This window comes from Perna viridis, chromosome 14 (assembly GCF_037379345.1).
Source record: "Perna viridis isolate PV_CMFRI_1.1 ecotype Kerala chromosome 14, ASM3737934v1, whole genome shotgun sequence".
In the NCBI taxonomy this organism is placed as follows: Eukaryota; Metazoa; Mollusca; class Bivalvia; order Mytilida; family Mytilidae; genus Perna; species Perna viridis.
Window position 1 is genome coordinate 5242710 of NC_142458.1, and position 16810 is coordinate 5259519.

The 16810-nt window shown below is 32.0% G+C and overlaps 1 protein-coding gene across 4 annotated transcripts in view; it reads left to right on the plus strand.

The window, feature by feature from the left end:
• The first annotated feature begins 229 nt into the window (after positions 1-229).
• LOC148597874 (adhesion G protein-coupled receptor G6-like) overlaps positions 230-16810 on the plus strand; it is a 35392-nt gene continuing 18811 nt past the window's right edge. The window contains exons 1-12 of one of the 4 annotated variants that reach the window (XM_088561853.1): positions 230-304; positions 1851-2121; positions 3286-3357; positions 3975-4046; positions 5825-5896; positions 7890-7961; positions 8151-8317; positions 8720-8829; positions 9800-9986; positions 11952-12058; positions 13392-13459; positions 16146-16297. In XM_088561853.1, the coding sequence (XP_088417979.1) occupies positions 1931-2121; positions 3286-3357; positions 3975-4046; positions 5825-5896; positions 7890-7961; positions 8151-8317; positions 8720-8829; positions 9800-9986; positions 11952-12058; positions 13392-13459; positions 16146-16297 (1270 nt within the window). In that variant the 5' untranslated portion in view covers positions 230-304; positions 1851-1930. The other 3 variants (XM_088561850.1, XM_088561851.1, XM_088561852.1) reach the window with 3 other exon arrangements.

Sequence of the window (16810 nt, forward strand, 5' to 3'; positions counted from 1 at the left end):
ATTCTTGATGTGGTTTCATTTGGTTGATTTTAGTAGAAAATGAATGTATGATTTTCTAAAAGGTGTAGATCTGCATTCCGAAATGATGATCGTAATGTGAAAGTATAGAATATTTCGACTGCAGAAGCACCGTTTGTTTGGTGATTGCTTTTCTTTAGTATGAACCACTTTACCATTTGCAGTGTCTGAAATTTATGTGGACTGGTACTTAAGTTCTTTAAACAATCTTTTTAAATGTATTCAATGTGTATTTCGTATTTTTTGTGTTAAATAATAAACTGATAAATTTCAACATGAAATACAGGTAGGACAATTTAACAAAGTTTTGTGGCATTTACCTTTGGTTTACTATTTATGACTAATAGGTCGATACAATATGTTGATGGTTTACCATCATGTATTGATATAAATTTTGTATTAAGGAGGTAGACATAGGGTAAGGGACATAACTCATCAGTGATATGTTTGTATTATATTCAATTTCACCAAAGCCTCTCAAGCGTTCGTTTGAAACAGAATAAAATGAATCCAAGTAAATTAGATGCTCACATAAGATAGATGTAAAATGCTGAATACAAATGTTCCAATGATTTTTAAGGGTTGTGTCCCTTACCCTAGATCTACCTCCTTAAGTTTTGTTTCAGATAACACCACATTGTCATATATATATATGTGTGTGTGTGTGTGTGTGTTTAAAGCATTACATAAATAGCACAAATCAGGAGTACATATGTATTCATCAAGAGGTCTAGTACAATTACGATTTGTATTAGTCATCTGAATAGATTTTCAATGCATATAAAGAACAAAAAATTGTAAACAAATAATATAGATTATTTCATGATTAAAATACCATGACCAAGTTGGCGTTTGGAAAAATAATAAAGGATCTTTCTAAAAAGCGACATTTAAATGTTTGAATAAAGACTCGATCCACGCCATTATGGTAAGGTTTATTTATTACTTTTGTGTAAAACCCCAATGTTGACGATAACGAATGTACTGAGAGATTTGACATATTTAATGTAACCAATCTTATTGTTGTAAGAGTTTCATTTGTTGCCATAACTAAGAGGTAAATGTACTAAACGTAAGTCACAATGCTTTTTTTTCTAAATACAAATTTGTAATTATTCCTATATGTTAAACAGATCCGGTGAATAAAATTTACGATGGGTCTTCACTGTAATTATGTGTAAATTAAGCATTTCAAATAATACAAACATAATGTTCAGGTTCTATGAGCTATGCAACTATTTCATTTGACAAACTGAAAGGACACCTGGCTGAGAGGGACTTGTTGGTTTAAACATCTGTTTGGTATGCATGCTCAACGATTTAAATTGCCATTAAAGTAATAAAAGAGACTTTTTTTAAAAGTGTCTTGTTCAGATTATACAAGATCCGGTTTGACAACTTTCACTGTAAAGAAAATTATTACCACTGAATTGGAGTAATGTGATGTTAAAATAAAAGTAAAAAAAACAATAGACAAAAATAAATTAGATGATAGTTTAATACTTTAATTGTGCAAATAAAGCAACGTTTCAAAAGTGTGTGAAGACTGTATGATTTTGCAACATGTACTTTCAATGTATTTGTTTTCATATCGCATATTGTTCTTGTTAGTTTTGACCTATTGACCTCTCTCTCGTTATGTTTGTTTTGTTTTTCTTGTTTTGTCTTATTCATTGAGTCTGTTTCATTATGATTCCCTTTAAACATTTTGTGTTTCTTCGGACAATTTATTTAGATAGCATGTTTAGACAGCATGGTTAGACATGGTTAATATATGTTTATTCAGACAGTTATGAAAGTGTTTCAGGTATTATCTTTTATATTTGTTGCAGTATTTGCTGATACCTTCAACGTGTTGGCTTATGTATAAACGCTAGCTTTCACACTTCAAAAAGAGGAATACTAAATTGCAATGGAATCAACTATTTGGATACTTGTTACGTTATTTATCTCTTCATTCATGGCACAGACTTTAAACTTGTGTACCAATGTAATTGGTCCAATATGTAATTGTACATATGTCGCTGACCGACTGGAAGTCAATTGTAAAGAAAAGTCTTTTAGAAATGTGCCAGTAGGAATACAATCAGATGCTTACACTGTGTAAGTTGATACGTTTTACTATACTATTAGATTAAAAACAGCTTTAATGTACATTGTCAATATATTCTGATATCATTTGCACCTTTACACTCGCAAACCTAAATTCCTATTTAATTTGCAATGCTTACTTATTATTCAACTATCATATATTCATATCTGGTATTGGATTTCATCTACAAAAGTTTATTTCCTTACATTTACGCATAATAATTTATCGTATACCCTTCACCATGCATTCATGTTAAACTTTGCATGTATTACTAAAACCTAACACGGTTTGCTCTGTACGATACAACCATTTCCATTCACCGTAGATGTTGAACTAAACATGATTCTTTATTTATCATGTACGATACAGCACAAGATACATCAAATACGAAACACGATACACCATTTATTACACACGATATTCACAATACATCAATCACAAAGCCTTGTATACCATCATTATGCTTGATACATTTACCAGAAGGGGTCACTTAAATCGAAATTACAATCAAATAAAAAAAATCCTAGACAAGACTATTCCGGAAACACGCAATACAAAATTACCCCTCCCCAAAAAAAAAAAAAAAAAAAAAAAAAAAAAAAAAAAAAAAAAAAAAAAAAAACGCGAACAAACAAACAAAAACCAACGAAAATGTGCAATTCCTACGTATCCAAACACTCTCTAAACAAAACTAAACAAGAAAAAAGATATGACACGATTTGTAAGTGAAGTTTCTTATTTTAAATGGTATTGATTTGTTTTTTATATATTTTGTATGTCATTGTATTATGTACATCAATGTTTATAACGAGCACGTGTTTTATGATGAATGATACATAGGAAGTTAATTAAAACTTTTTTTTCCAGAATTTGCATTGCATTACTTTATTCATCTAGCACCTGACATTTACTCTTAAACAGGGGCACTTGAATATAATAAAAGATCACTTAAATGACATAAGTATCCAAATGCTTGCACCTTTCGAAATCCTGTTGTAGTTTGTTTACCATAGAATAAGGCCTTCACCCAATATAGTATAGTACTCAAAGAGACATATTAAAGCTAGATATTTTTTCACATTTAATTATAGTTTGATATGTTTTATTTCTTCAACGATATAAATTGCAAAACATTACTTAATTATTCACTCATGTGTAATGATTTACTGTTCAAGAGATTTCAGCAAAAATAGTTTAACAACAATAGAAAGTCACAGTTTTGATGGTCTTACAGAGCTCAATACATTGTAAGTACGTTTCATAGCGTGTTCGTAAGTTTGTATTTCAATGCATAGCTATTTAAGATTAAAGTACATTTCGATCGCTCTCCTCAGAAAAAAAACACACAAACAATTTTCTTTAACATATACGTTTGCTATATTACAATAGGTTTTGTGGTCATTGTTCATACTCCTATCCGATCAGAACAAGAAAAATGCAGGCATCCCACATTGAACAAAGAGATAACGATCAATACATCTGCATTCCAAGACTGCGGGTGCCACATGCCAGATTTTGCATCAAACATCAAATCATTCATTAGAAATTACCAAACCATACTGTATTTTTAAACAAATGTATATGTTTTTCTTTTTCTTTCTTCTTGTTTTTTTTTTGTCTTGTTTTTTACTGAAATCAAAAGAAATATTTTAAAAAATAATTGAAAGCAATCGTAAATTAAAACAAAAGGCATTATGCGCTACGCATTACATTGAAACCTAATTAATGAAATAAAATTGTCCCTGTTATATCGAATGATCAAAGTTATATCGTCATCGGAAGCCTCTTAATTAATTCGATGACTAGCCATTTGCGTTATGACTTTTTTTTATGTTTGATAATATTTGTTTTGTCAACCTTTCAGGTATTTACAGCAAAATAGCATCGAGTCTCTTGCAGAAGGAGCCTTTGAGAAATTATATAATCTAAGAATATTGTAAGTGGATGCAATAAACGTAACCATATCTACAAAATGCAGCACATAAAAGCCATATTTGATAAACATTTGGGGCTGGCAACATGTGAGAATTATATTTTCATCATATGACTATTATATGATAATACTATTACTACCATATGATTATCGTATGGCATTCGAAGAATAAACAAACGATAATCATATACGTGTTATAAACATATGACACTTATATACGCGTTATAAACATATTGCCATCGAATCCGTGTAATAGTTTATACATGCTAGTTAAATGGTTATCATCTGATCAAATGATTATTCATAGTTGTCATTGGTTTGCATTTAAATGATTATCAAATTGTGTCAAAGATATATAATTATCATATAATAATCATACAGTAATAATATCCATTCGTGAAACTAAAACATTATTTAAAACGTTCATTAAATTTTGATTCATATGAAAATTATATGGTGCACTTAACACTCCTTGGGACGTTAACGTTTCCTGCAAGTACGCCACTTAAACACGCGTATCTAACGCGCATGTAAACATACGCTCCAATCGCGCGTTCAAACGCACGATAAACGAAAGTTCTAGGACGCGTTTAGACGTTCGATAATTGAACGTTCTATCGTGCTTTAAACAACCGATAAAACGATGATAATTATTAAAAAGGGAGAAAGAAATATACAAAAAGTAATAATAGAAATATAAAAAAAAATAATAGCATAAAAAAAGTTAACATACAGTTTAAAAATTAAACAAATGCTTGTATGGGAAACATTAAAGTCTCAAGAAGTGTATTCCATCAGCAAGTTTGGCCCTTTTGTCTGTGACCATCTAGTGACCATTTAAAGACTAAGTAGCAGTCTTTATAAAAGGCAGACGATAGATGATTCATATACAGCAACAACCTACGAAATTTACGTTTATTTCTTATTCAGAAACACATGAACAATCATAGTTCTTTTTTAATTTTGAAAGTGCGCTTTAAAGATAAGATTGTGTAGAGTGTACATGAAATTCGCTCTTTACAGGAGTTTTGATTTGGTTGATTTTACACGTATAAGTTTACTTCAAAATAAAGATTGATAAAGCATAAAGAGAACAAGTAATGATCATCATGAAGTACCTCTAACATTGTCGGTGTCTTCGATTTGTATGGACTGGTACTTAAAGCTGAAGTTTATGGAAGAAACTTAAAAACATATAATTAATCCATTGTCATTTTAAGTTACATGATCCCTTTTTTTAGTATTCTTCGAGCTGTTACATCTTTGTACAGTTATCTATTAAGTACCTTTGCTCATTACAAGTCATATGAAACGGTATCAAATTTTGTACTATTGTTTTAATAAAATTATAATGATACTTTCGCTTTCGGAATTCGAGGAATACTGTGAAAATACTATTTTTCGTGGTTTGAGTGGGCGCGCCAAATCAAAAGCAAATTTCCATTGATGTGTGTAATGAAAACCTCAAAACTACGAATACAAAAATGCACTTGTGTATTTTCCCTAATCCACGAAAATTGGTATCTACAAATTAAAGTATTTTCACAGTAAGAAAACATACAATTAACTGATCCTTGTTTATTTTCTACTTGTGTCTCAGTCAAGCTATATATATATATATATATTATCTGTCCCTTTCTGTGTTGGTTTATTTGTTTGTTTGATTTGTTTTTGTTTTCGGTTTATTTAAGAGATGTTTAAGTATTCGTCTCAACATAGATATCTTCCCTACTGATCTAAATGTTTCCTTTTAACACTAAAAGAGGTATTTTGTATTACAGAAATCTTGAACAGAACGTGTTGGCCGAAATAAAGACCAGTGCCTTTGTGTATCTTCCAAACTTATTGACTTTGTAAGAAGTGATGTTGATAGTGTTCTGGTTTGATTTCACACTTATTAATATGGCCTATGACCACCTTTGTGGTTTCTGGACGGTCTGTTCATTTTGAGTGCATAATTTCTTATTATTCAACCTAGTAAGGGACAGAAATAAGATTCGTAGTCACTGCTTCTACATAAAGCGCATGGAAGAGTAATTAAGGGAAACACGACCATAAAAGTAAGAAGAATGTAATCCGGGAACAAAGACAGTCATGGAAAAGAGACACACACAACAAAAACACATAAAATAACCAAAGTTATATGTACAAAGTGGCAAAAATAAATTAGCAACTTGGGCTCTAGTACCAAGTGCACCGGTAAGGTAAGCGTCCTTTTGTTTTTAGAAACATCCGCTGAGTTGCTTATATAAAGGCAAGTCCAGGGTAGACAAGTTGAACAAAACTGCATTCATTGTACAGACGGATACGTGGTAACGACCAACAAGATCATATATCTTCTGCAATAATCACTTCAATTTTGTACCAACATAACCCTTTTCAAGAAGCCTTATTGAAAGAAATCTAGCACGAAACAAAAATTCTGCGTTTTTATGGAAAGCTCTGGCATAACGTATGCTTTTGTTTGTTTGTTTGTTTGTTGGGGTTTAACGTCCGAGCAGCAATATTTCAGCTATATTCAGACGATGAGCATGAAATTGATGATACAATGAACATGAAATGATGATGAAATGAAAAAGGGATGGGACACAAGGACAATGGGGTCGACAAATTTTGATTGCCACTGAAAATAGGGAGAAGCGGATAGGGTCGGGCAATTTAGCTTCCTGTGGCGGAGCCCTATGGTTCCTACTCCGAGAGAATACAACAGTAGGGTTCTTTAACGTGCTCAGAACGTGGCATATTTCCCAACACGGTGCACCACTATGGTTTGCGGTCAAGTTTTCCGTATTATAGCCTGACAACCCCAGCATGTAACACGCTAGGGGTACCCCATTCCACCACCTGGGGCACACATCCCAGTTGCTCTGTGGGCAAAGCGCCCTAGTCCCCGGCTAGGGTTCTGAGCACTATCTCGTCGCCTTTTACGACAAGCTTAGCGCTGCTGCTGGTCTATTCTTTTAACACCCGGACCTGCACGGGGCTTATGCAATTCAATACGCAAGGTTCAGAAGGAATGATGCCAGAGATGGAGGGAAAGTTGACAATACGGAATGAGAAGTCATCATGTTTGTCGTATAATTTGGTCAATAGTTTTCATTTACTGTTTCTGTAATATCCACTATCTCAATTTCTATGGGTGTTTTTTCGATCTATCAAAGCCCCGAAACTAGGATTCAACGTTTAAACATCATCTATGTAGCGGAAACTGAGATAAAATGATCTAGCTAAACGATGCTCTTTTGTATGATAAGATTACCTATACAGGCAGGAAGTTAAGGGATAGAGTTCGGACTGATTGATTTAGAGTTAAAATGATATGTCCAAATAGGATCGCATGTAATATTGTAAATAACTTTATGGTTCACTATGTCGGTCTAGCACAAAGCAGGGTCTGTTTGATTGGGTAAACGTTCTCGTCCTGAAACTCATGAAGTACATGGCATAAGTCGTTAAACCACAATCAGTAAATCAATAATTTGTCTGTTGTAGGAAATATTTATATGTAAGACAACAGGTAAACCAAGTAAAGCAAAAATGGACATAATTAGTTGAACTTAGTGGCGTTTTAACTTCCGCTTTCACAGACATTTTCTTGAAAAGGTTTAGTTTAACAGACGTGTGTGTACAGTTAAGCAGGCAACGATTAGTTCAATAAAAGTATTTGTTATTGATTTGAGTTTTTTTTTAAGAATCCGTCTCATTCGAAAATGATACAAACAGGTGTCATCCCAGTATTATACACATTGCTAAGTATCGTGAATACAATTGTAAAATTTCAGTATAACACTTATGTCTGAATCGAATTTATCAATACATGCATAACACAGCTACGTTTGTCTTCAGAAATTTATCATATAATGCCATCACTACGATTGAAAGGGACTTACTCATGCGTCTACCGAGCCTGATGGAAATGTAAGTACACACTAGAATAACTCAGTTTTCAAGAACGTTTCCTATCAGGAAAAAAACAGTCAAATGCTCGCGTCAACATCATACTATTATTTTTGTTTCCAATTTAAAAGACAGTTATTATGTATCAGGTAATTTCATTTTTGTCCCTTTTGTTTATTGAATGTAAAGTACTAAAATGTTATTTTTCAGATCTTTCATTGATAACCATCTTGTATGTGATTGTAAAGCTAGAGCTTTTCTACACTTATTAAATGCAAAAACAGTGTCGCATGACTTTAATGTTCAGTCAGGAAGCTGCGTAGGAACTAAACTAAAACTTACAGAGATGAAAGATGATCAATTCGGGATATGCACAGGTAAATACATTTATCTTACCTCGCCATTGCAGGAAATATATAGGGACTATAATGTCCTACACAATATACATGATTTATTCGTTAAAGTTTTCTAGCAAAATAATCACTATTTTTTGTTTGATATGCGATTTATACAAGTAAGCTTTATCGTTAAATTATATTTTAGACTTGAGCGACATCAAAATTCCTGTTTAAAAACTTTATTCATGTTTTGACCATATGGATATTGGGCAAGTTTCCTTAGGAAAGCTTTGAAAACAGCTTTTTTTAAAGTTTCATGTAATTTATGACGTGTGGTGTGCAATTAATCTAAGGTTATATAATGAGAACACACCTTGAAGAAACGAAAAAAATATTCTACTTGCCGACAAAATGGCAAATATGGGATTTGTTGCTTTTTAGGTGACACATTCAGACAAATCAGTTGCCTGTATTGTAAAAATGCAACAAGTACAGAGAATTGCTTACAACAAAATAGCTTCGAAACTTGTTCAGTATCAATGAACAAAACAGTGAGTACAACTACAGGCTGACTCATTTTGATTTAACATTAAAAAAAACAACTTTTATTTTCTGATGTAGGCATGCAAAAATCTCATATTGCTCTGGAATGACCAACAACTTTAAAGGATAGTCACAACAACAGATCATTGAATTGATATGTAGTAATTACTGCAGTATACCACATGTTGTCAAAACATTTAAGTTTTAAAATTCAATACAAATGATTTCCTGAAATATTTTTGCACCAACAATGACAAGTATTATATATAAATTGCATAATTTTCAAGGACTCCAGAAAAGGCAGATAGATGCCATAACTACATGATGTTAGACAAAAATACATTGTATATTCAAGGCTCAATATAAATGCAGTTTCCGAAACAAATGCAAAATCTAGTGCAATATCAAGTTTAAAAAAAAAGAAAATTCTACAGAAGCTGAAAAATAATGTGATTCCTCTAAAAGAAATTAAATACAGCGCAAATCTCTTAAATTTTCACAACGGCCAAGTTTGGTACATGTTGTATACCACCTGATGGTTGAAGGGAATAAGGTTTGTTACCACAGGTTGTGTTGCCTAGCAATACCTGGCTATACCAAATTTGTAAATACACGTACAATATAATTTCATTACCGAACTTCCAGACACTTATTAGTACAAGTAAAAAAGCATATACTTCAATACTATTCAAGACAAGAGTAAAAGTAGTAATACAAATCTATTCCCCATTGAAAGAGATCAAATAAATCGACGAACTTGCAGCTTCATCTACACATGCGCAGATTTATAATGTTATTAACACCTTCTTTTATCTTGTATTTTATGTAAATCAAAATAATTCGAGCAAGGTTAGATAATCTAATGCAAAGTCCGGACAAAAAGAGCAAACATTAGCTTGGAATCTACCTTTTTGTGAATTGCCCTTTTAAACTAACTTTATCAACACATGAATATTACATGTTTCATTAACAATTTAGGCAGTGTGCTATGAAGAAGCCGAATTCATGAATTACTTCAGCCTTGGTATAAATAAGGGATGTCAGGACTACTCACAGTGTCTACAAATTGAAAAGAATAATGGAGGAAATTGCTATAATCATACAGAATCTCAATTATGCAAGTTTTGTTGTGTTGGTTCACTCTGTAACAGAAATGCTCTGAGAGGTAGGTCTTTCAAATTAGCCAGTCTCAGTTTTTATCAAACTAATGTAAAGACGGTAGACTTCGGGTAAGAAGCGTAACTCTTGAACTTTGCGATATGTTTGAATCATATTCAATTCCACCAAAGCCTACCTATCAATCATTTATTTGAAACAGAATAAAATATATCCAAGTGACTCTAATGCTTAAATGAGATTATTGTAAAATGCTGAATGTAGACGTTCACATGATTTGTAAGATTTGTGTCCCTTGTCCTTGGTGTACCTATTTAAGTAGCAATGTAGTAAGGTCACAAACAAAACAAGTGTTCAGTCTTCGAATTAAAAGTAGATTATTTCCTTTATTACTTATTTATAGTTCATTTGTCTCAATTGCAAAAGGCTTTTCAAAAGTTTTACTTTTTTCTGTGGAATAAGTTTTTAGTTGACGTTTTCATTGTTTAAAAATTATATACTTTTGATTTTCGTATATTTTAATCCATCCAGGAATGACATTTTGACATATGTTGATAAGCAACACGATACTTTATAATTGCTTTCTTCAAATACCAATATAAAGCAAAAATATTGAGTCAACTTGTACTCGGGAGTCATTTATATCTTTTTTAATATTTTTTTTTTAAGTTCGGCATGAATTTGTATGACAGATATAAGTAACATAATTCGAAATTAATACAATACTATTCAATAATTCAAACAATAAAAAATTAATATTTCTATTTGAGAAAACACACAATTAATTTATGTATTTATTGTTTACTCTCTCAAAACAATACCTATTAGCATCTATACGAACAGTTGTCAGGGAGAGTCTTCAGTAGAAGCGATGTAAATTAAATGTGAATCCAGAAAATATCTAATAATCATCTGAAACCCTCAATTTTGCAATTGAATCACAGGAATAGATGACCTGAGGGGTGATAATTTGGTAAAAGAGTAATCAAGGGAACCAAGGTTATAGTGGTAATCCAGGGACAAAGACCAGACATGGAAAACAGACATACAAAAAAAAAAACAACACACACACAAAGTAACTAAAATCACACATACAAAATTACAAAACTTGGATACATTAAATGACTTCCCGACAATTATTGTTTTTTTTTTCTTGTTGATAGCTAGTATTTGCCCTTTTAGGTCACTTAATTGGTATTAAATATTCATATATCATGAATGCATGTGTATAACCGGGTATATATTTGGCCCCCACATATAAGCTATTCAGTCAGTTATATTTTAAATACAAATTCTGAATATCAATAAATGATACATGTTTGTGTACAGAAATGACCAATTACAAACTACAAACTACAAACACAATTAAGTCAGCCTCATTGTTTTACCTGCCCGTAAAATCTTTTGAGAGAGCAAAAAAAAACTCACGATCAAATAAAAAGACAAAGGCGTTGACTTTTTCATCTATGACAAGATCCGTTCTGGACCTACATATGGAGTTTTCATATTACAAAATATCAGCTCCGCTAGAGCCAATATGACACGATCTATGTTTGAACGGTGCTACATTTGTTTTTACTTTACGTTCTTACAACATAGAAGTCAGCACAACAAAACATTTATGGTCATCATAATAAACTCGCGTATGGTTATGGTGTACCCATCTGCATCATGAGAATCGATTTATTAATTTTGGCACAGTTTTTCCTAGACGTGCCATTTTATTAACAAACTCAGCGGATGCTTGTTTTAAAAGAAAGAATATGAACACTATCGGTGTACCCGATCCTTGCTCCCAGTTCTTAGAAGAATCCAGGTTTCATATAATTTTTTGTTTCTTAAAATGTGTCATTTTGTTACTTTTCTTTGTATATGTCTATTTTGCCTGTCTACTCGATATCCTTGGATTTTATTGCACTTGCGAATTACCGTTTGAAACATGGTTTCTTGATTTATCATTGAATAGACCTTACTCATTTACTTATGGATAGGCTTTTTTTTTACTTTATTTTAGGTCGAATGCATACGGCTACATTCCTTGGGACAATTCATCTCGATGCCAATCAAAGTCAAGTAAAAGAGATTGCACGTGATGCATTTGGGAATTCTATTGAATTTTATGTAAGTGAAACTGCGTGTTTTTTTGGAATACACATTAAAAGTATTGTCCTTGCATGAAAACGAAGAGAGAAAAATCATAACGGAACTTCTTCCTTGTATTATTTTGGTTGCTTTAAGTTCTTTGTCGCGTTTGTTTGTTTTCCATGTCTGGTCTTTATCCCTGGATTGCATTCTGTTGAGTCGTGTTTCCCTAAATTGCCCCTCCTAAGCATTCAAAATCCACAAAGTATAACATATGCAACAAATAAAGTGAAAAAAACTAGCTTCGACAGAACCTATATAGGCTAATAAATAGATATAAAAGTCTAATTCAGATGTATAATTTTGTGTCAGTCCGTATAAGAATCAGGAGTTGTGTAATAACACTATTTGTATTAAAACATTCGGTTAATGGAGCCATAATTGTTTATTCGACTTGAAGTACTAGTCCACATAAAACTCAGACACTGTCAATGGAAAAGTTATTCATAGTTAATGAGAACCCACCAAATAAATAATCTTGTTCTAAGTCTACATATGCTATATTTTTTTTACAAAATGATAATCATTTCGGCATTCCTATCTCCCCTTTAAAGACAGTCATTCATGTATCCCCCACCAAGATAAAACAAAAGAAGTCAAATCAAGAAGCGTTACTCTTGCAAATTGTAAATGTTATGTACAATCTATGTAATGTTTATTTCTAAAATCAACAAACAAATACAAATCTAAAACGGATTATGTGATTAGTAACTGTTTCTGAAAACGAAATAAAACTAAATACGGTGGATTTTTTTATGCCTGAATCACCTTCTCTCTAATTTTAGAGAAAAAATAAACTGCTCCTAAAGTGATTATAGATAGCATAAGCAGAATTCTTAAGCGCTTTTGTAGTTCCATGGTGATCATAGCACAATTTATTTCCCCTATTTCATACATGAAATCCCTGTCCTTACCCAAGGAGGTAAGCTAGGCTGAAGGTGATTTCTCTCGAAATCAGGGAAATTTATTTTAAATCATATTCGATTTCACCAAAGCCTGTCAAGCATTTATTCAAAACAGAAAGAAAGTACTCTATGTTACTTGGACGCTTACATGAGATAAAGATAAAATGGTTTTCATAAGCATATCAAAACTTTGTTAGAATTATACTCTTTTATCTATGTCTTTGTGCATTTAATTGGTCGTATAAGTATATTTACAGAATGATGGGCAGTTTATTTTTAGGTGGATACTTCAAACTTAATTTCTCTGAATTATAAATAATGACCAATTATCGCATTATATGTAATTTTATTATTCAATAACTATATCAACAGGAAACAAACTGTAGAAGTAGGCATATTTATTTTAGATTAATGGAAACCTCAACAATCCGAGAATGCCTTTTGGAACCTTTCACTCCAATGTCATTAGATATAGGTAAGATTTAAGTTCTTTACAAATTACAGTTTATGGTGTACAAACGTTTCAATCTGCACCATAAGAACAGTGTCATTTTGTTTTCTTTCCCTATCCATTTTAGCCATTCATTTACTTTCGAATTTGTGTACTTGTGATTTTACTTATTTTAGGTTCTTTGTTGAGTTTGTCTTTTTTCTCATTCTAGTCTTTTATATCTTTGGAATATATTCTTTTATATCTGCTCCAACCTTGGACCCTTGATTACTCATAGAAACTAAGAATTTGAGTATAAACTAGGTACATAGATTAGTCATCAGTCTTTTGACGTGTATTTTATCTCGATGGATACTTTGCGCACCGATCATTTAAGATATGCAAAAGCATGATATATTTCAAATATTTTTTCACTTTGTCTACAAAATTTTAAACGGCAGCTGAAGAATTTCAATTATGAAGTATTATAGATTTGTGCTGCCAGTACAGCACTATTTTTGAGACTCTATAAACACCAGAGAGAGTAATTAAGGTAACCAAGGTTCTAGCGGTAATCAAGAGAATGTAATCCAGGGACAAAGACCAGACGTGGCAAACAGAATTTACAACAAAGAACATAAAGTAGCAAAAATAATACATACTAGGTAACAAAAGCAAATGAACAACTTGGACCCCACAAACAAAAAAACTGGGAACACGAACCAGGTGCGCTGGTAGAATAAACGTGTTCTAGAAACACCCGCAGTGTTTCTAAAAAAATCAAGTCCAGGGTAGTCTAAGAAGAAAGGAAAACTATAATACGTTGAATATATCAGTTTTCATGGCACAGATGGATACCCCATAACGATCCATGAGTTCACAAAACTTCTGTAATGATGAATTCAATCTTGTAGCAACATAACCCAGTCTCAGAAGCCTACTTGTTAGAAATCTAACTCGATGCAAAACATCTGCGTAGTTTCTGCTCTGGCATAACGTATGAGTTGTGATATGAACACTCAATACACAGGTGCTGAAGGGATGTCGCCATAGATGAAAAAAAGGTTTACATTCTGAATGAAAAGTCACCAAAGTCGTAAAGTTTGGTCAATGTTTTTCTCTTACCATCGATTTCTACGTGTAGGTCAAGATATGAAGTGGACTTCTCAGTGTCTGTGTCGTTTATCTCAGGTTTTTGCGATGGATCAAATCCCTGAAATTAGGTTTATAAATAATACGTCATCTATATAGTGGAAACTGAGATTAAAGGATCTAGCTTAACAATATTCTTTCTTTTGGATCAGATAAGCTATTAAGTCAGCCTCATAACAGCAAAGGAATTGGTCAGCAATTGCAGGAGCACAATTTGTTTCCATTGGAATGCCTACCGTTTGTTTAAAAACGCGTCCACCACGCTTGACAAATATGTTATCGATTAAAAATTCCAGTATTCTGCAAACATCTGTATATTTGGAAGATGATTTTGGAATTATTTCTTACAAAGTATGATCTCTTCCAAGAACTAAATATTTGTATCGAAAGAAAGAATCGAATCTAAATATACATGCAGATGATATAGTTCAATTAAATTGATTAGACTGTAACAATGTATACAAAGTGTTGTAATATATACGATATGAATATCTTTTTTTTCTATTCATGGTTGACATTCAGGGAAGAAAATTAGACCAACTTAAACAATCATGCATGAGATACTTGAAAATCACGGACAATAGTATTTTCAATTACAATTATCACAACTATATAGGCACAGTTGAAATAAGTAGAATCTTTCAGTCGGTTTCCTCAATTTAACCATGCTTGTTGTCAATGCAAAACATGTTTCGACACTATGAAATTGGACGATATTTGTATTGACATAAGCTAACTTTTTTTCAACGCAAATATATCATTCCTTAAAGTTGTTCGTTTGCAAAATATAAATTTTCATATAAGAAAAAGGGAATAAGGACCTCTTCTTGGTCAAAATTGTTTGTAAAATTAATCATTAAGCGGTACAAGTGCCAATCGTGATTTGAAGAATTGAATCCATAACGACTGGGAAAATATTAGGATTTCTTAAATTTCTTGCTTAACCGACATAAACAGTCTTGAAATTTGCCAAAACAAAGAAAGTCTTTAAAGTACATGTGCGATTTTTTTTCAGAAATTTGTTCATAAAAACGTATACACGAATTAAAAGCTCATGATATTTTTTTTTCATGTACAAAATGTATATCTACTTCATATCGTAAAATACACTTTTTTATAGTTGAATGTTGTTTTTTCGATTAAATGCAACAGTGTAAGAGAAAAAATAGTTATATCGAAAGCAATAAATTTTATTGAAACAGGGAGATAAATTTCTCATTTTGTGAAAAAAATTGGTTGCTTTCTTGACAAACTGTAAAATGATTTTCTGAGCCATCGTATAGTTTTAGGGTATACATGTGATATAAACATAACATTGGAATAAGAATTTCCGTTAGATACAATTTACGCTGTGCAATCATTTTCAGATGAATTTTCTAGTCTCTAATGCTGTAAGTGGAACATTAACATACGTCTCTAGTGAATTGCATTTGACCGATTGGGAAACTTTGGGATATTAAGCGTTACAACCAACTTTTTTTCGAAAATAAAATGCATGAAATTAAAAATGTGTCAACTATTCAACAAAACTTTATGATTCCTTTTTCACACAAAGAATTTTCATATCGTTATTTTACAGGGGCCAAAGGATAATACTTGATGTTCTGATAATCCTGACATCCAGAACGGAATACCCTACGAATGATAAAGTAGTATATATCAGAGACAAAATTAGAAAACTTCCTGAGTTGAATGGATACAGACTTGAACAGTTTGATGTCATATTATTGGGTAACGTATTATTTTATGGATATAACGGGGAATATTGAATTTATCATATATTTACATTAAAATATACGGTGTTTGTATATGTAAAATAATTGTTGATTTAAACAATATATCGTTTACCCTATGTCGTAAACCCTACGTGTATGTCACATCTTTAGACCTATATCACATACTTTATATCGCCCCCTTAATGGGCTATATTTGAAGTATAGTTAAATGATATAATGAACATGGCATGTCAAAATCAGTTTCACATGTGGTATAAACCCTCGACCTATATCACGGTGTCCATTTGGGGTAATATAAAAATCTCGGTTTGATATCGTGTGTGCCTCAGCAAACCTGACATCAAAGGAATATGCAAACTTCAATTTGTTAAAATATGATGAATATTATCTGTGTCATTGCTGAAACATATGTTTTTGGTTTTTTTTTTTTTGTGTTATTCCTACTTTGGTAAATTAAATGCATGTTGGACGATTTGTTGTTTGTATGTTGTCCCTTTTTCTCTGCTGT